This window comes from Papaver somniferum, chromosome 2 (genome assembly GCF_003573695.1).
Source record: "Papaver somniferum cultivar HN1 chromosome 2, ASM357369v1, whole genome shotgun sequence".
NCBI lineage: Eukaryota > Viridiplantae > Streptophyta > Magnoliopsida > Ranunculales > Papaveraceae > Papaver > Papaver somniferum.
Window position 1 is genome coordinate 150,429,476 of NC_039359.1, and position 21,070 is coordinate 150,450,545.

The 21,070-nt window shown below is 36.5% G+C and overlaps 2 protein-coding genes across 2 annotated transcripts; both read right to left on the reverse strand.

Moving 5' to 3' along the window:
- Positions 1-77: 77 nt before the first annotated feature.
- LOC113349442 (ras-related protein RIC1) lies at positions 78-3,436 on the reverse strand. Its single transcript, XM_026593414.1, has 8 exons — positions 3,263-3,436; positions 2,533-2,605; positions 1,768-1,815; positions 1,613-1,660; positions 1,457-1,528; positions 1,210-1,365; positions 997-1,100; positions 78-472 (listed from the first exon to the last, which is right to left on the reverse strand). The coding sequence occupies exons 1-8, from the start codon at positions 3,274-3,276 to the stop codon at positions 376-378; spliced, it is 612 nt and encodes a 203-aa protein (XP_026449199.1). The 5' UTR covers positions 3,277-3,436; the 3' UTR covers positions 78-375.
- Positions 3,437-3,898: 462 nt separating this feature from the next.
- On the reverse strand, positions 3,899-8,801 carry LOC113352240. The gene is made up of 10 exons (XM_026596085.1): positions 8,717-8,801; positions 8,210-8,521; positions 7,083-7,749; positions 6,397-6,773; positions 6,102-6,293; positions 5,793-5,915; positions 4,890-5,705; positions 4,753-4,823; positions 4,452-4,469; positions 3,899-4,294 (listed from the first exon to the last, which is right to left on the reverse strand). The coding sequence occupies exons 1-10, from the start codon at positions 8,799-8,801 to the stop codon at positions 3,899-3,901; spliced, it is 3,057 nt and encodes a 1,018-aa protein (XP_026451870.1).
- Between the last annotated feature and the right edge of the window lie 12,269 nt (positions 8,802-21,070).

Here is a 21,070-nt window from a genome sequence, read left to right on the forward strand (position 1 = left end):
GCACAAAAAGCAATCAGGCTCACGGTCATGCCATTGCCAACAAAGGTTAGAAAAACATGAAAAGCAGTGATCAAATCCACACAACTACACAAATGAAATAGAATAACAGTTTTACCGAGTCAAAGTTGATCCCACACGACTTTAGTCCAACATTCAACTTTAAAGATAGAAAGAAAGTGATGATGCATTTCTATGCGACAACCCTCTCCATTGACATTTTTTTTTCTATGTACACCAAAGAGGTCTAGGTTTGGTTAGTAAATTGAAGAACAATTATCAAACCCCTACAGTTTTTTAGCAGAGATTCTGCATTAACCAGTCACCGCCTTCCCCATCAATAACATGTCTTCCAGTTTGATTGCCAAGAGAGCAGACTTAAGAGGAGCAACAGTTTGCCTTTTGGTTGACTGGTTGGCCTTTCATCTGCACTGTTGCAGGTCTGTTTGCATTCATCGCTGGTTGACTTGCCATCCTACAGATTTACAGTAGACAAACAGAAAGGTAAGTATCATTTCAAGTGGTATTTTGAACATGTGAGAACATAAGCATGTTATGTCAGACAATTCAAAACTCATACCAAGCAAAACAACAATGTCCTAAAAGAGTCAGATCAATGCTTTTAGTGGAATTCTGCTCGTTTTTTCAAGGACAGAGGAGACTTGGGATGTAAAAGGTAACCAGTCACAATCTAGAATTTCAAATTGTGTCTGAGTTCTAGTTCACAGATCTAAACACACTAGCGTAACAGTTGAATAAACCAGGGGTCCTCCACATGCAGCTTGTGCCTTGTCCAAAACGGTCTAACTCTCTATCTTATCAACTCGACAATCTTTTCTTTCATAACCTTAAACTGTAAAGAATCTAATCCCTACATGCTAAAGCCAAAATTAGAATACACCAAGGATGATCCAGAACAGAATGTAGTTACATCAGATTCATACATAGCATATTAGCATGTATTTAATAGAGATACAAATGGAAACTGATGCGACTCACCTGTTCTTTATCTCACCAGCCATGGTCATGAAAGCTTGTTCGACATTCGTAGAGTTTTTGGCACTGGTCTCCAAGAACGGTATTCCTATCTCATCTGCAAATGCCTTCACAAAGAGAATAGAAGGGTAAAGTGAGTCGCTCACTCAAAAGATACTATAACCTTTCACCTCGGACTCTATACACAAAAAAAAGGCAAATTACCAACTAACATACCTTGCCCGTTTCATAGGAAACCACCCTGTTAGTCGTCATATCACACTTGTTTCCTACCAAAAGCTTGTTTACATTTTCACTTGCATAGCGATCGATTTCACTCAGCCATTGCTTAACATTGTTGAAGCTCTCTTGGTCTGTAACATCATAAACCACCTAGCAAACAAGACAAGACACTCCCTTTTAACACTTGCATACATGAAGATCTGACTGTGATGAATATCAGGAAAACATGAGTGTAACTTACAATAATTCCATGTGCACCACGGTAGTAACTGCTAGTTATGGTACGGAAACGCTCTTGACCAGCAGTGTCCCACTAAGCATAAAAACAGGTATTCAAATCAGGATAAACAACAGTGTTAGTAAAGATTCTAAAGATTGTAACTAAATGGGTACTTACAATTTGGAGTTTGATGGTCTTTCCATCTTGTTCCACTGTTCTAATTTTCTACAAGGAAAAACAATTAAAGTTTTAGCAAATTTCGAAGTTATACAAGTGCTCGAACGCAAGAATAAATCCACAAGAAGATATAACAGATAAAATTTTATACTTACAAAATCCACACCGATAGTACTGATGTAACTCTCCAAATAAGAATCATCCTAGACATCATAAAAAAATCCACAAAATTAAGAATTTATTTATTTTTATATACAACAAAATAACAAGAAATGGAGTTAAAAAAAAATGAAAACACCTTTTTGTCCTATTTAATTCGTGATGCTTCTACATCATTAACACCGTTTGAGATACCACAAACCACCTAATATATCCTCTACTAGCCAATGCACCAACGCTTATCCACATTTACTAATTCGATTTTCAAGCTAGTCTAGAGAACAGTTGTTAACAACATGAAGATAAACCGCCATGCTCTTTGTTCATGTGGACACCAGTAATTCAGATAACTAATACCATTAAACTTAAACCACAGAAAGTTTCTTAATATCTGTGTTCTTACTTTTTTTCTTTCTTACAATATAACTATTCCCAAATTTGTATTTGTAAAGGTGTAACTTCACGTAGCCTTTCGTACATCCTTCCTTAAGAAACAAGTGCCCGTGTTATAAAGATTTTTTTCTACTTTTTTCTCTTTCTATATCTATAAAGACCTAATTCTTGTACACAAGATTGTCATCATTTCCAAAAGACACTTCCTTTGTCTCTTTATTTACTACATGAGCCTACTTCAACAGGGGAGGGGAGTAAATAAATGATTACACAAAACAAAAGAACTATTGGATTATCTTGCCAACAAAACCATGGTGCGAAAACATCAACAACAAATATGACCAGAAAAGCAAACAAGAAATTTTTACCGCAAATCTCAACAGAAGACATGACTTCCCAACACCAGAATCTCCAATAAGCAAAAGCTTGAAAAGATAGTCGCTGCAAAGTAAAAACAGGTCATCAGCAACCTCATACTACTACAAACGAAGACACATGACTATTATAAGTTTATAAGTAATAATTGCCCAACCAAATAACATACCTATTCTAAAATCCATTATATAATCAAATGAATCAGTAAGGAATAAGGTTATTTACATTAGATTTCATTCCTAACAACTAATCTCCTAACTCTACACTTCAAATAGCATAACTCATCAGTCCATCCCTTTGAAAATCTTATGTATCCTCCCCTAAAAACAATTTAAAATCTACTAATTTATGACTTCATCTCAATTAATTATAATCCAAACTTAACCTCATTCAAAACCAATTACAATATAAATCAATCTTTATTCACCAAATTCAACAATTATGTTCGACTACTACGAAATTTGAATACATTAAAATAAAAAACCACAAAAAATCAAACCATAAAACGGAATTTTATAACAAAAGCTTAATTTCGCAAAAACCCAAATCAAATCTATAAATTCATACAGAAATATGTAAATCCATGATCAAGATCCATAATTCTACCCATGCGGGGTCAAAATTCCCAGTTCAGAAAATCACATGCAAGCAAAATTCCCTAATTATGCATCAGAAAAAAAAAAGAAAAAAAAGAAAAACGGAATAAGAATTATAAGGGCTTACTATTCAGGATTCATGATGGGAATTGAGTTGAATTGATTGATAACCCAGAGAGACTAGATTCAGAAACCCTAGGCTGGTTTCAGATGAAGAAAGACGAAAGAAGAATCAGAATAATGAAAACTGGGAGAGAGAGAGAGAGAGAGAGAGAGAGAGAGAGAGAGAGAGAGAACAGGAGAAAGGTGTTGAAAAAACCCAATTTATAGGTACAGATAGTTAAGGGGAACGCTTCGTCACCAAAGCTTCAGAGAATTTTCAGGATTCTTTTTTCTTTTAATTAATAATTAAATTCCTTATTATAAAGTAATTCAGAAATGATACACGTAACGCGGCAATGCAACGTGATGTGCACCGTGATCAGATCCAAGGACCATTAGGACAATCCTAGGGGAGATTTGCAAGGGTCCGGTCCACCACCTTTTTTCCTCTCATACCAAATATCACGATGCACATCACGGTGTAATGCCGCGGTACACCAAACATTTCTGAAAGTTATTTGGATACACAAGGGCAAGCCCAATGAACACGCTCAACTTTGACAGGTAAATCAAGTTTGTTTTTTTATATATACTAAAAGAATTTCATTGAGAAAATTTAAATCATACATTAGGCATTGTTTATCAGAGAATTGTCCAAAAATTAAAAGCTTGTTGCCTGTTGTCTAGCTTTTTGAGCTAATTCATGAGCAACATTATTACCAAGTCTATTTACAGACTTACAAAACCAAAAACTACTATTTCTAAATTTGTTTTTAATAACTTGAACTAAATTTTGGTTGTACCAGTGAACCCGCAGATCAACTCCGATTATTGATTTGACTACAGTTTCACAGTCCATCTCAAAAATTGTCTTTGTTATTCCAGGTTCCTTCACCAAGTCCACAGCTACCTCCACCTCCTCATTACAGAGTAGCCCTTTTGCTCCTAGACAAGTGCCTGCAAAATTTCTTATAATCAATCCCACACTACCTGTTTTAGTTAATGGTATATAAGAACCATCAATATTGATTTTCACAAACTCCTTGTCTGAAGGCCTCTAATTCTTGATCTGCAAATCATTAGTAATAGAAAATTGATACTGATTATTCAGATTAGTACACCGATTATACAAGTAATTAATTTTAGCAACAGTAACCTGCAAATTTGGTTTCTTGTCTTGAAAGACTACTAAACACCTATCTTTCCAGATGTACCAGACTGTACACATAAACCTGCAAATCAGACTTTCATTACTCAAACATAAAGCAGAGACATTATTAACTTCATAATGAAACCATCATATTGCCCATTGCTCAAAATCCGTATGTTGATCTTTGATAGCATCAATATTAATATTCATAGCAAACCAGATGACCCTACTATAACCGCACTCCATGAAGATATGATTCATGGTTTCCTCACTGTTTTTACAGAAACAACAATAAGTTTTTATGCCTTGTTTGTATCTAACAATTCTAGTTCTAATAGGAGCTATTTTCTTAAGAATTTCCATACAAATAACTGTACTCTATGTGGAACTTTGAATTTCCACAAATTTGTCCAGACATCAGTAGGAATAGTGTTACCTGCAATAACGGAATTAACATCATTAGTACAAATAGTACTATAAGCACTTTTGACAGTGAACTTACTTTTTATATCTGGCATCCATATCATGGAGTCTTCACCTGTATTAGAAATTCTCATACTAAGAATTAGGTTGGCACACTCTTGAGAAAAAAGGCCATTAACAATATCAATATTCCATTGTTTGGTACCAGCTAAGAATAAATCACAGACAAGAGTATAATTATCAAAATTAGATGATCCAACAACTGGAACAGGTGGATTATTTAGACCAATAACCCAACAATCTAGCCAAATATTCACTTTGGTACTACATCTCACTAACCACCTAGTGTGTTTTTGCTCAATTTCAAGGCCAGAATATATACTCCTCCAAAGCCAAGAACTGTCATCCTTAAGTTTATCTAAATGAAGAATACTTTCATTTCTAGAGTATTTTGCCTTGAAAACTTTATAGCACAAAGAGGTATCATCATTACAAGAATTCCAAGCTACTTTAGTCAGCAAAGCAGTATTAAGATGTTCTAGATTTCTAAATCCTAGACATCCTAGAGCTTTAGGGATCTGAAGTTTGTCCCAGCCTATAAAGTAAATGCATTTGTGACTACCATTTTTTCCCCACCAGAATTGACTCTGAATGGAGTCTAACTGGGTAATAGTATTCTTAGGAACTCTAAAAACATCCATTTGATGAGTGGGCAGAGCATTTAAGACATGCTTTACCATAGTAGATCTAGCTGCATGATTCATATTTTTTCCTTTCCAGGGAATAAGCCTAGCACTAAAACTATGAATAATAGGTTTGAGAGCTTTGGATTTATCTCTACCTATCAAAAGTGTCACACCTAGATATTTATCAGTTTCTTTCATTTCAATCATATCTGGAGCACTAGAAACATCAGTTCTAGTAGAAGGACTAATGTTGTTACTAAAGTAAACATTAGACTTACTAAAGTTCAACAACTAACCTGAAAACTTACCAAAATGATTAAGATTATCAAGAATACCTGTGACATTGTGCCTATCTGCTTTAGCGAAAATGAGAATGTCATCTGCTAATAAAAGGTGAGTAATTGCAGGGGCATTTCTTGCTGCTTTAACACCATAGATAACATGTTTAGAAGCAGCATTAACAAGAAGTCAGATTAAATAGTCCATGGAAATTATAAAGAGATAGGGGGATAAAGGATCCCCCTGTCTTAAACCTCTAGTATGACTATAGTCACTAGTGGGTAAACCATTGAGAGGAATTAAAAGAAATTGTTATTTTGAAATACATTGTTCAATGTGTTGACAAAATTTCTCACGGAAACCAACCTTCTTAAGCATTCCTAAAAGAAATGACCACTTTAATCTATCAAAGTCTTTGGATAAATCCAATTTAAGAGCCATACCAGTACAACCTTCCTTATGCTTCATGGTATGAATCATCTCATGAGCTATGATTAAGTTATCTTGAATGGCTCTACCTGGAACAAAAGCGGATTGGTAAGGTGAATAATCTTTTTAAGAGAGGTTTGATCCTATTTGCTAAAATCTTAGAAAATATTTTATAGATTGTGTCACACAAACCTATAGGTCTAAAATCAGCAAGATATTTAGCAATGTCATTTTTAGGAATCAAAGATAGAAAAGTCTTATTAAACTTTCTAGGCATATGACCAGTAATAAAGAAATTATGTACAGGTTGAACTATATCATTAACAACTATGTTCCAGTTAGCTTGATAGAACCCAGCTTGAAAGCCATTTGGTCCTGAGGAGCTCCAAGATGCCATATCTTTAACAACTTCAAGAATATCATCAGTGGATGGAATTCTGGTAAAATCTTCAAACAAAGCATTAGTGATGACAGTAGAGATGATATCAAAAATATCCTCAGATATTTGTTGTATAACAGAACATCTCACGGAACTAAAATGAGTGACAAGAATATTGGCTATATCATCTCTATTATCAAAGCAATTACCATGCACATCATATAAACAATCAATATTTTTTCTAAACATTCTTCTATTTGCTAGAGTATGAAAGTATCAAGAGTTATTATCCATATTTATTATGAATCTGTCTCCATATTTTTGCTTATAGAATTCAGTTTTGATATTAAACTAAAGTGATAATTGTTTATTTGTGTCACTGAGTCTATCATGGTGAGTATTAGATATTGGTTCATTTTATATTCTATGAATCTGATCTTGAAGAGCATTAATATTACTATCAATATCACCAAATTAAATCTTATTCCAATAAGATAACCTTTTTCTAGTAGACTTATGCTTTTCAATCAAAAGATGGGCAGGAAAACCTACTGTATTAGTATTTGAAGCAATTTCAAGTTGATTTTTAAAACCAGCATGCTTTATCCACATTACAAAAAATTTAAAAGGTCTCCACAGATTCTTAGTTACTTGATCAGTTTGCAACATTATAGAACAGTGATCAGATACAACTTGAACTAGGTGATGTGATCTAGCATTTGGAAATTCATTACACCACTGTTGATTGCCCAATTCCATATCTATCCTAAAAGTTCTAAGACCAGTACCAAGATTATTACTAGACCAGGTAAAGTCTCTCCTTATGTAACCTAAATCCATAAGACCACAATCATTTATTTTATTCTTGACAAATTTATCATCTTGGGAAAATGAATAACTAACATCTAAGGTATGAAGATGTGCATTCAGATCCCCTATAACAAGCCAGGGATGCATGGTATTGTCACTTATACTAGTCATGATATCCCATTGTATTTTCTTAACATCAGTATAAGTAGACCGATACATGAAAAGTGACAAAACATTTAGTTTAGCAGGATAAAAATCAGCAATCACATTGATGATATTATTGATTTTATCTTGTAATTCACATTGAATACCATCTTTCCACATCAAAATGAGACCACCAGCTAGACCTACTCTATCTATGCAATCATAATTATAGTAATTTAAAGATTTAGCCAAATCAATTATTTTAGTTTATCTATTTTTGTTTCAGTTAAAAACAAAAAATTAGGAGATTGTTTTTTAATTAAAACAGATAATTGATCTTTTGTGAATTTTTTGGCTAATCCTTGCACATTCAAACAGAGAATCTCCATGGTGTTACTTGAAAAATTAAAGTATTTAGAAATCTTAAAAGAGATATGGGATGTTGTACATACCTAAGAGGAGTCTCTGACACAATTATTCATGGGAGCATAAATTATTGCAGCTGGTTCATCCGAGTCCATCATAGTCTTGTGTTGATGGTCCATATTAGTAGTATCATGACCTTGCATAACTGCAGGTGGTTGAATTAAATATTGTGAGGATTCATTGATGGCTCAGTGTTGAGAGTGGAATTTCTCATCCTTTTGACATTTCTTGAATCTTCTATATTACCTTCATCAGCTAACTCTTCCTCCATATAATTTGTTGATCTACTTTCTTCCTTATCCTTATTAACTTCATTATCTTCCTTGAGGAGAGCTTCATAATCAGCAGCATATAGGGTGTCTAAATAGAGTAAATGAGAAGTATGCTCACAAGTTTCATCATTATGATCAATCACAAAACATTTTGGGCAGATGTTTTTAGGTTGTAGTTCCCAATGATATCTGATCCATACATCCTCTTCAGTTAAAGTCTTCCACCATCCCCCTCTATGAAGAGGTTCCTTCAATTCCACTTTAATTCTTGCTTTAATAGTATTTCCTGCACGAGGTCAGCAATTCTTTGGCTTAGTTGAATTCTTTCTTCCCATAAATCCAATTGCTTCATCTATCACAGCTACATTCATATGCTCCAGCTTCAAGTATTTGAATTATTGTAAAGTGAAAACTTGCTTATCAAAAACATAATCCTTCAGTGGAATATGATTATAGTATTTCTGAACATGAAAGAGGACACCATCAATTAACCACGGTCCATCTGCAATTACTTCATCTCTTTCAGCTTCATTGTTTAACCTGACCAGCATCAGATTGTGTCCCATAATTCTAATCTCTTTGTTATGATATTTTCCCCAAAGAGAATTAATTTCCGATCTTATGACCCTCATCTTTATTTTAGATTTCTCTTTCAATTTCCCTAAGATTCCAAATGTCCATCGATCCGCAGCTTCATTGATAGTTTGTGATGAACCTACTATCTTCTTTGGTTTGTAGATAAATCAATATTTGCATTCCTTAGTTATCTAGATAATTGATTGATACGATCACCTTGAGTAGAAGACATGGTTTTTACTGAGAGATAGATTTTTTGGTTTTTTCTAAGAAATTGATCTTTGGTCTGTGACTCTTTAATCTTTTTCTCAGTATTTAAATACCATTGGGTGTTAAGAAAGGTTATGCGGATTTTAGATAAACTGATTAAGAATCTTTTGTTTTGGGAAACCCTAGATTCAATTATATATGGGAGTAAAACAAGATTTGGATTGTAACCATACGTAGTTCCATAATATCGGAGAGAAAATTTTTGAGATTTCGAATAAAATGGTAACAAAGAATATGACTGATTTACTCTTGATTGGTTGCTAAAATCTCGAAAGATAATTGACTGAAAATTGAGAGCCAAATCTTTTTGAATTTTCTGGTTGGGTTTACTGAGTTGTGAAGATGATGGAGAAAAATAATTTTCCCATTGAAAAACTGATTGAAAATCTTGATTAGAATGGATAGTTATACCCTTACTTGGGTTGTGAAACTGACTTGTTGAAGATTCAAGCTTTGATAAAATCAAACAACCTTCTGAACTACTAATTTGGCCACACCACTGTTATTTTCCCAACTGTAATCTTCATGCTTTATCCACCACCGGTAATCCCACATAATGATTGATCAGAGATCTGGAAAATCACAAACCCATAGAAAAGTTAATAAACAGAAATTGAAAAATATGAGTTTTAAAATCAGAGATAAGGGATTAGAGAGATTTAAAATAGATTGATTCCACAACCATCAATCAAGAACAAATGAAAAACATATTGTTAATCATGAATTAATGAAAAGAAAGGTTAAATATCAAAGAAACATGAGATTTCAATAACCGATTTTCATCATGAGTTGACTCGGCAATCGCCCGATACTCAGAGCTGCGTTCGTTTTCTTTAGATGGTGTGTACCAGAAATGGTAAAGAGTTTACCGTTGTAATCTGATTCGGCCACTGGGGGTTGAGACAAGGCTCGGGTCAATTTGAGACGGTCGACTCAATCCCCTGTCACAAAAGTCGAATTTTGAAAGCCAAAAAATGGTCATAATTTCAACGCCGATAAAGTACCAAACTCATTTGACTTTTTTCATTCAATCAAAACTTACTTTTTCTTGAATTTTTTCTACTAATTTTTTTTTAGTTTATGTTCAACCTCTCTAATTCTCGATAGAAATGTTTCAAGATATTAGGCACCAGGGAAATAGAAAACCACGTCAATATATGTCGGCAACACAAGGACACTCTGTTGAAGAGAACAACTCCAATCTACTTTACGGTCGAGAATTAGCCCAAACTCAAGATCATCTATTTACAAAAGTTGAGCGATGCCCAGAGGTGCTTGATACGAAGTTATAAAAGTTTATGCAGATCTACCTCCTGGTTCTAAACTAACTGTTGATTAATTTCCTCGGATTACTTTGTACATTTTGATGTGAAGAAACATCATCCCAACTTGGTGTTTGTATTGGTGGACCATTGGTGGTACACTACTCACATGTTTTTTTTACAGATATCGAAATAGGTATGTCAAATATTTTGATTCATAGTTTTAATGCAATCAATACGAAGATGTATATGAAATTAAAAATTTTAATGTTTTACAAGAATAACACTATTATAATTGTATTTTATACTTGGAATACCTTCTGGTGTGGGAGATGATGTTCCATTTGACCAATAAATCGGTAAGAAGAAGACGGATATAAAGATGCACTTCTGTTGTACTTTGCCTTCATAACCCAGGTGAAGCATTACAATACAATAAGTGGTGCAATTCCTGATTCCAATTTAAAGATATTTTTAACCCAAAAATTACATGGCAGAGGAATTTCTGATTCCGAAACAGATGATCCTGAAGTCATATACAAAATTTTCAAGTGTTTTTATTTTATGGTTACTTGGTTCATGTTCTTTTCCAAGCCCAAGCGCTAGTACTCGAGTTCGATGGATAGAGGTGCTGCAAAATGTGAAGATTGTTTCAACTTATAATCGGCGGTCCTCTATCTTAGACGAGTTGTATATTTCTCTCGACCATGATTAGGTTCGTCAAGCCTCGAGGGTCTATGAGGCCTCCTAAGTATGACAGTACATATCTTTTGGATTTATATTAGTTAAAAAGAAATTTAGCAAGTAACTAATTGTATGATATTTGCTTTCATCTTTGGTGGCATACAAATTTTTACATTGGTGTATCAAGATTTATAGACCACACCACAAAAAAGTTCCCAATTATAGTAAGGTATAATGACAATAACTAGAAAAAGAAACAAAACAAAGGTAGATAATATGCATGTATGGAGACACCAACACATGCTTAGGAACAAACATACTATTAAATGGATGTCGTATGAGGATTTTGAGGAGATACATTATCATGCTTCCCAAAGAATCAAAGATCACTTCAGTGCATTGTATTTTACAGCCCAGTCAGAGAACGTGGTGTTTATTATTATGGAGAAATATGTGTTAGACAGTTAGTTGGTAAAATTAGAGTGTCATAAAGCCTCGATCAATAGCCACCGTCTTTAGAGAAGAATACACAGGGCTGAAGAGAAGAAGCTGGAAAAGGTACAAGACATTACTCACCCCATGTGAAGAATACCAACACAATGAATGGTTCGAAACAGTCATGTGGAGTCGTTAATTGGTCAGTATGTTTTTCACATCTATGGGTTGGAATTTTTTCCGTGGTGGGTAAAGCATTACCGAAAACTAACTGTCTAACACATCCACCGCCGGTGATTTCATTTTTCACCAGTTATCCTTCAGCAGGAGCTTCATCTTCATCTACGCTTTCAAGACCGGAATCTTCATCAGCTAACCCTGATTTTCCAAAATTGATGTGGGAGCTAGAGTCTCATACCTTGGGTGGAAAACGTCTGAGACTTTTGATTATCTCACAAGGTATCGATCGTCCCAATTCATACACGAGAACTTCGTACAGTCGTGATCAATTGATAGAAAAACTGAATCAAATCTATGGAGGATGGCTAGTGTGGGTCATAAGGAGATCACAAGCTTGGCAGTTTCAAATATGACCTAGTTTCTAACGTTTTATTTGAGAAAAATGAGTTTTGGGTCATTTACGTGAAGATGTTTATGGAAAGTTTGTGTTAGAGCACAACTCGGTTGAACCCACCAAGCGTTCGTACATCAAGTTTGGTTGTCATATTTTAGTATCAAAATTAATCTAGAGTTGCTTTATTAAATACTAGAGTCAACTTCGTTTAGGTTAGACTAGAAAGTATAGGAATGTTGAGACATACAAGTATTACTCTGAAGACCTGAAGAATGAGAACAACTACAACGACGACATCATCCTTCCAATTGAGGTTAGTAATATTGACTTGGTTTTGTTTCCATTTTTAACGTATCTTTCAAGTCGTGGAATATTGAAAACATAACATGAGAAGCTGTATATATATATTTATATATAATACTCTAGTGATGAGACTTTTTCATAACAATATGATCAAAGTATCAAGGAAACATATTACGAAGTATAAACTCTTATTTTTTGGAACTTCGTAAATACGACGTCGACATAATCTGTTGTGCATAGTTATTTGATTATGTGTGCATTATATAGGTGTGATTTCATCCTAGAAAACTATGTATCTTTACATTAGCTTAACGAAGTAGATGTATGAACTTGTTTTCATAATCGAAAGGGAAATCATGATTGGTAGATTTATCTATTACCGTAGACTTTTCTGTGTGATACAAATTTGTTTATTAAAGTCTTCGACTTTGGCTCGTAGCAACTCTTAGTTGTGGGTGAGATCAGCTAAGGGAATCAAGTGCGTAGTATCCTGCTGGGATCAGAGACGTAGGAGCACAATTGTACCTTGGATCAGTGTGAGATTGATTGGGGTTCAACTATACTCTAGATCGAAGTTAGTTTGTAGTAGTCCAGTGTCTGTAGCGGCTTAATACAATGTGTGTTCAATCTGGACTAGGTCCCGGGGGTTTTCTTCATTTGCGGTTTCCTCGTTAACAAAACTTCTGGTGTCTGTGTTATTTATTTTCTGCATTATATTTTGTTATATAATTGAAATATCACAGGTTGTGCGTTTGAATCAATCAATTGGGAAATCCAACCTTTGGTTGTTGATTGAAATTGATTGATACTTGAACATTGGTCTTTGGTACCGTTCAAGTGATTTCTCTCGTATTCAATTAGACTCGCAGATTTCTATTTGCTTGAGTAAGTATTGAATCGAGAAAGAGAGATATAACTCTTTGATATACTTTCATTAAGATTGAGTCTGACTGTCTAGTTGATTCTATTAAAAGTATACTGGGGTTAGTCCATACAGATTGCTAATCGAAATACTGGGTGTGGTTGTTAGACCCCCGCTTTTTCAATTGGTATCAGAGCAGGCAAACACGTTCAAAGACCTTATAAGTCTATGTTTATAGCGATCTGACTCTATGGACAAGATTGTTATCTCTGATAAACGCATCACCAGAAATAAAAGTTATGTCTCTACTGTATCTATTAAAGAGAAAGATTCTTCAATCTCAAATATAGACGAACCTAGTGTTTTGCTGAGATAGACAAACACTGACATGTGTTGTTCCGATTACCCTTCAAAAGAGTCTATCTCCATTAATGAAAGGGAAACAGCTGAAGAGAGTCAACTGATTCTAAATCTTGTTAGAATTCAAGCTGATAGATTTAATCGATTGAAAAACCATGTCAATGTCCTTCTTGGTGTAGTAAGAGACTGCAATTCCAAAAACGCTGAAGATCAGTCTTCACATATCCTACTTGAGGCAAGTCTTGAAAAGGATGTTTTGGAAATTGAACATCGCCTGAATAAACTCTCTATTCAAGGTCGTGTCAAAAATTCCTATATACCATGTACTTCTATTGAAACCAAAGCTCCAGGTTTAGAAGTAAAATCGAAATCCTTTCCTATTAAAAAGGACGTGCCTGAAATCTCCATTAATCAAGGATGTTGCACATCAAATGGAAGGAAAAAATATTCAAACGATGATGTTAAGACGAAGCCTTATAATCATCCTCATGATCAGAAAGTATATCTCTTTTGTGATTCAAAAGGGCCTGTTAAGCTAAAGAGAAACTCTATGTTGAATAAGAATTTCATTGTTCAACTTCAACACACCTTAGACTTAATTCTCAAAGGTGTAACTGACATTCGCATGTCTAAACCAATTGGTTTTAGTACTTACCCGGTGTTTGCGACCAGGAGATTCAGTTCAATGAGTTCCTCGAATGCTCAAAAGCAGAACAAATGTCTTAACAAAAATCGTCTAAGGAAAGATCAAGTCGTTTCCTCTGGAAATAACATTACCTTTGATGTGAATGAAATCCCAGGAGAGAGAAGAAAAATTGATGATATGATAAATAACCTGAAGGAGATAATTGAAGGATATAAAGAAATTGTCAACCGGTTGTCATCCTCCTCAAGTCAAAATTCTTCTGGTAAGAACTCAAACTATGTCTCATATTTTGATGACAGTAAATTTTATGATAACTTTTCACATCAAAAGATATTTTTCCTAGACTTGAAAGGAAAAAGAAACTCAACCATGAACTTCGTTCATCTAATGAGCTGAAAGCTCATTCTTGTGCTAATTAATCACAAGGGTTGAGAACTTACTCATAAAAATCTTGTTGGGTAAGTCGTGTTAATAATCGGGTATACTTCTGTCAAAATTGTTTTCTGTTTAGTTGGGTTATCTTCTTATCGTTTATGACTCAACTATTGACTGAAGACATCTTTGCCTAAAGTATTAACTGTGTCTAATGTGGTTCTTCGTTTTGCCTTCTCTTTTTCGAATAAGTTTTTTTTTGCAACCATGTTGCTTGCTACTTTTGTGCTCTAGTATTGTTTCTCTACTGAGATATAACATTTATTGAGCGAAAAAATCTTGTGATATTTTTCACATAGCAGAAACTCTGTCTTGTCGTAAATTTACGACCGGTTGCGTACCTTTTGTGTTGGGTAAAGATTGTGTTTCGTACGAGTACCCGTGTTACTTTCACGAATCAATTTTTAGAAACCATAAAAGTTACCTTCCCTAAGAAACCATTTAAATACCAATACCCTTGAGTCTTGTACGCATACTCTGGAAAAAAGATTGGTCTGCCAAGAATGTCTTCTTCTAACTCTAGTGGTTTTGAAAAAGGGTTTCTTGACAAAGGAAGGAAGAAAATAACCCTAGTAGAAGATGATCATCCTAATGCCTCATGTTACTATGCCTATACACATCAGGGTGTTGAGAATGAGGACATGGTTTTTGCTGAAGTGGTTCATGATTTTCTTAAATATTTTGAGCAAGCAAAACTGCAGCTCGTTGATACTTTGAAGAGTCTTGATGTGTTAAAAACTGAGTTGAAAAAGGTTACCTCTAACCTTGGTCTCATAAAGACACATGTTAAAGAACTTCTCAATGAGGATATCTTCTCTGAAGAAGCATTTGATGCTCAAAGACCTCAAGGCTCGTGAGGATCCCGAATTGTCTATCTAGTTCGTGTTCGCCTTCGGCATAGGAGTCCACTTTGTCTTTAGCTTGTTGATTTTATTATGTCTAGTAAATCTTCTTATGAGAATTTTATTCTTGTGTTTTTAAGAAGAATAACTAGAGTTTGGAATAGCCATTATTGTGATTACACATAGCTATGTCCAATGTTGTCATCTTTATTGTTTTTAGATTTATTTGTTTAAATTCTAAAAAATTTGTTTGGAAGATGATTTTTGCAGTATTAATATTTATGGTTTTATATATTGCAAACTTGTTATGGGATATGTGTGTTTGCGACCGTGAACCATGATTGTCCCATACTTTGTCAAAAGTTAAGTCTTTCATATGTCAATATGCATGTATTGATAAAAGAATGAATGAGATTTTGAAATTACAAAAGTTTTAAGCCTATTATGTCATTATGAAAATATTTATGGAAGATAGGATAAACTTTTGTTTACAAGGATTATGTCTATTATATGTCATTGTGCAAATAGTGATGGGAAATATAATGAATCCTTGTCTATTCCGCAGTATTGATCTTCCCTGATCCATATTTTATGCATATATTGTGTGGCTCCGTAAGTTCTCTTATGTAGAGCATGACCAATTGAATTGATCACACTCTTGTGGTAATTTAGTTGTGTATTCCGATTGAATTAATCATGGGTTTTCTTGTGGTTAATTTAATTGAGTATTTTTGGATTCATATTCATATTCGTATGTGATTTGTTATGCCCAAAGAAATCCTTCTTTTCTTGTGAAAGTAAGGTCGCTCTTGTTGTTCTTTCGGGAATGACATTTTATGGGGGAGAGTTCTTAATTGAACTTGTGCTCAATTGTCAAATCTTTGTGGGGAGTGCGGTTGTGGAATATTATAGGGGTTATCTTGAATCTTTATAAACTCCTTGATGAATGCATTTAGCTTCGGCTATATGATGGCATCTAAGAAGTTGATATGTGCTTGCTTTTGGTCATGAAATGTCTCTATGGAAATTTCATTAAGATCCCACTAGTTTTCGTACCTTTGCCAATTTTATTGACAAAAAGGGGGAGAATTAATGTGTAGTTCACACTACAAATACATATGGTTTTCATATCATTATGTAAGGGGGAGTGGTTTCCATGTGATATGGAGTATTGACTAAGGGGGAGTGATACATATCACCATAGTGTTTGTATCCTAAATATTCTACACCAAAAATGGGCTAACTTAGGCCTACATAGCTCCTCCTATTAGCTAAGTATGGTTCATTGGGCCCTAAAAGAACTCCATGTGCAAGCCCATATGCAACAAAGTAAACAAATTAGCTAGCTAGGCCTCATAAGGTTTGAACATAGAAGCCCATGTGCAATGATCCAAGTCAAGGCAAGGAGGGACCAAATCACCACTGCCACATCAGCAAGTTGGGCGAACCAGAACGCGACACGTCAGCATTGCCTTCCACGTCGGCTGCCACGTCAACAGTATCTGCCATATCGACTTGCCACGTCGGCTGCCACGCCAACAGTATCTGCCATATCGACTTGCCACGTCAGCAAGTATGCCCAACCAGGATGCGCCACGTCGGCTAAGAAGAACAGTCAGCAGATGACGTCATCATGACGTAAGCAAGGTTAACGTCGTCAGCGTTAGTGACGTCGTTAGCGTATTCACAGAATATGTTGTCACAGTTAAACGTCGTCAGGTTATCGTTAACCGCGTCACTTAGCAGCGAATCTGGGCCGTTCATCTAAACGCCGTTAGATGAGCCGTCAATTGCGTCAGCACAGCGTCAGCAAATGACGTCATACTGACGTCAGATCGTCTTCTCGGGCGATGGCGACCGCCGGTGCAGTAGCAGGTTGCCGGCGGCCTTGCCCGACGGCTTTTATCCTGGCGGCAGTGGTCATCGGCGGCGGCAGACAACACTTCTTCGGTGTAGCACGACGCAACTGAATTATGTAGTCCTGATTCAATGTTGCACGATGCAACTTAAATCTGTAGCCCCGATTCAGTATTGCACGACGCAACTTAATTGTGTAGCACGACGCAACTTAATCTTGTAGCCCCGATTCAGTGCAGCGCGACGCAACTTATTTCTGTAGCCCCTGATTTTTCAGCCCCATACTGATTTGCCTAGAGGATTTCTACGCTCCACTGAGGGCTTAAGTGGATTATTCACCTTGGGCTTGGCATGTAAGCTTATCTGTTGGGCCAACCCTTTACACCATTTTGGCTTGGCTAGTTTCATAACCTTAGAGGAGGTTTCTGGAACATTCCAGGAGGCATGCAAGGGCCAATTATTCCAGAGCCATGCAGTTATGCAGAATATCAATGCAGAGAGGCATGCAAGGGAATTAAGACAAATTGTATTCATTTCGAAATTGGGATTGAGGGCCTAATTCAGACCATATAAATACAGGGCTCCATAACCCAAAAATGTATTCAATCTTACCCACAAAAACTCATGTGAAAATTCTCTTGCTAACTTAGGCATCGGAGGGTTTTTTGCAGGTACCCCCCCCTCCCCCCCCCCCCCCCCCCCCCCAATTACTCAATTCAATTGGAGATTAAATGGCAGATCAATCTTCAGCAAAATTATCAACAAATTCGTGTTTGGGGTAGAAGTAATTTTACCATACAAACATTGGCGCCGACCAAGTTTTTCGAGAAAAGATTATCGTGTTTTACCAAATCGAGTTATGGCAGTAGTCAAACAGACTGTACGAAGGGTCGATTCTGTTAACAATTCTCAACAACGCAGGAGAAGCGAATCTGAAAGGCACGAGATCGAGGTTCAGTCAGCTCCATCAATACCCACTGGAAACATGCAAGGTCAAGATCGTTCTCATGACAGAGCCCTAGATCATGGACGAGATCGAGATTGTTTTCGTGACGGAACTCCAGATCCGAATCTTAGAAGAGAAAAACAACTAGTGATTGAAGACGAAGCGATGGATGTGGATGGGGAAAACCCACAAGTTCGAGGAAACAAAGATCGTGTATTCGGCAGTCCATCAAGGAGGAATGGCGATCGACATGACATGCGAGATGGACGAACCGCGACTCCTAGTACAGAGGAAGAACTGTTGCGCAGCCGGCTGAACGAGGTGGAGAAAGAGAACGCTCTCCTGAGATTAGAACGTGAGAACCGGTCTAGACCTAGGACTGGTAATCTGAAAAACCAAAGGGGTCGAACTGTATGGAAGCGCCTTGGAAGTCGAATTAGCCCACAAGTTGCAGACCAAAACAGAGAAGTGATCGATCTTGATCGACCAAAGAAAAATCTGTTGGTCACTGGAGATCTACCTAAACGAAGGCGTGTACGACCCCAGCGAGTAGGGACCCGGCCAGCTGCAACTCAGCAGAGTGCGGTCAGAATTACCACCAATTCAAAACGTCTCAGGAACGATGAAGATGAGGTTTGAGATCGGCACGATCCGAGATAATTTTCGCCCGATTACTATGCTCGTTCGGAGCAAGGCAGAGCTGGAAGAGAGCCCTCTGGACACCAACGGAAAAGAATGAGATCTAAAGCTTATATTCCAGAGGACCAAGATTATGAGCAGGAAGACAGTTCCTTAGATGGCGATGTGGATGCAATAACATAAGCTCACCTTTGCAAGATGATCGAGAAAGTAATGTCAGAAAAGTGTTCCAGAGAGGAAAAGATTGACAGGTTGCATCGAGCCGATGGGGCTCCTTTCAAACTGAATATCAGATAATTCCGTCCGCCAATGAATTTTCAGGTTCCCAAGATGCCACAATTCGACGAGAAAACAGATGATTCAGATCAGCATGTTTTACACTATGAAACTGCCATGACTCTGTGGCAGTTCAGCAATGAGTTGATGTGCAAGATGTTTCCACAGTCACTGACTGGGGGAGCAATAACGTGGTTCAATCAGCTACCAGCACAGTCGATAGGGACTTACCATAAGCTAGTTGACGAATTCTGTGCTCACTACAAATACAACAGACGTGATCGAAAGGGATGCCACACATTGTTCCTTCTAGCAATTCGGAAGGAGGAAAGCATCAGACAGTTTACTCGACGCTTCAAGCAAGAGGTGGCCGATGTGGATGGTGCCAACGATCAAGTCGTCATCACGGCTTACAAACATGCATAGCAGTATGATCAAAGGGTTGTGTACGGTTCTTTGGTCAAGAGACCAGCAAATACTTTGGAAGAGTTGTACGATCGAACAGAAGAATACGCTCGGGTAGAGGATGACTCCAAAGCTCGAGAGACGAGAGATGTCAACAGATCATCCAATCATCCGAACGATGGGAAGAAAGACAAATCAAAGAACCGTTCGAGCGGACAACACAACAATCGAAGTGAAGTACGAGAGAAGAACTAAGGAGAACGAATGGAAACTGGATATCAGAAATACCATGATATGAAACTGACACCTTTGAACATACATCTTTCAGAGTTGTACGAGAAAATAAGCAAGGATTTGAGCCCCCCTCATCCTTTACCAGCAGAGACACGTGATAAACGTGATAGAAGCAAATACTGCAAGTTCCATAAAGACCATGGTCACAAGACCGAGAATTGCCGCGCTTTACAGATCGAGGTCCAGCGAATGATAGACGCTGGAAAACTACAAGAGTACGTGAAAAGGGATTTTGGGAAAGGTCCTGGATAGTTTGGCACAACACATGTGATTAACGCACATGTAATTAATGTCAGTCACGCCAGGACCCATTCAATGACCAGGTGGGCATCGGAAGATAATACCAGGAGAAAGCTTAGGCAGTTAAAAGAATGGTACTTGAAAAATCACATCGATTTTGTCAGTGGCAATGGAGCAGAAATTCAGGAGTTTGGGTGCCCAAAGATCGAGTTCTCTGCAGCAGACATGATAGGTGTATATGCTGCCCACAATGATGTTATCGTTATAACTGCTTGGATTGGCATTGTAGTTGCAGGAAATCCTACACTACACCCCTCACAAGATTTCATTAAAATTCAACTCATTTTAGATTAACAATCTTAATTTTATTGATCAATCTTTGAACAATCTTACAAGAAAAGATAAAGGAATCAAGAATAGCCACTGCTCTAGATTTTCTCTCTCCTATTTACTTGATTCTCACTCAGAAAAAGATCTCCCTTATCCTTTACAATGGAACGACTATTTATAGGGAATTACATAGTGGATGACAGCTAATCTGTCCTTTATTTTCGGATATGGCTTGCGACATTCTCGCAACCTTGCAAATGTTAATCTCGCAAACTCTCTAATTTTCGCAGGACCATCACATTTTTCTCATGATTTTAGCTGACGTCGTTTATCATTGTCATTTCAGAAATTGTACTGCGACACTGTTGTGTTGTGTTGTTGATAATTTCGTTGAGGCATTATTGTTACGAGATTCTGATCCTACATATTGCCTCTTCTCTTCGAGAAATGCCGCAACTGTCCATCTCTTCATATTCTGCATTTATCACACGTATCCTTTCTTCCATTTATTTCTTGACACGTCTTCTGTAACCGCTGCTTTTCAACCGCTCACGTATTTTCGCATTAATGGTGTTTATTTCTTCGAGTAAAAAAAATATTCT

Coding starts and splice junctions, on each gene's coding strand:
- LOC113349442 (XM_026593414.1), bottom strand. Junction 1,529..1,612: donor AGACCATCAAACTCCAAATT/GTAAGTACCCAT, acceptor TTTTATGCTTAG/TGGGACACTGCTGGTCAAGA. Junction 1,101..1,209: donor TTTCCTATGAAACGGGCAAG/GTATGTTAGTTG, acceptor CTCTTTGTGAAG/GCATTTGCAGATGAGATAGG.
- LOC113352240 (XM_026596085.1), bottom strand. CDS start 8,801: ATGGGACACAATCTGATGCTGGTCAGGTTAAACAATGAAGCTGAAAGA. Junction 6,294..6,396: donor TGCTGATTTTAGACCTATAG/GTTTGTGTGACA, acceptor CTTTTGTTCCAG/GTAGAGCCATTCAAGATAAC. Junction 5,706..5,792: donor TCATTTTGGTAAGTTTTCAG/GTTAGTTGTTGA, acceptor CTAGTGCTCCAG/ATATGATTGAAATGAAAGAA.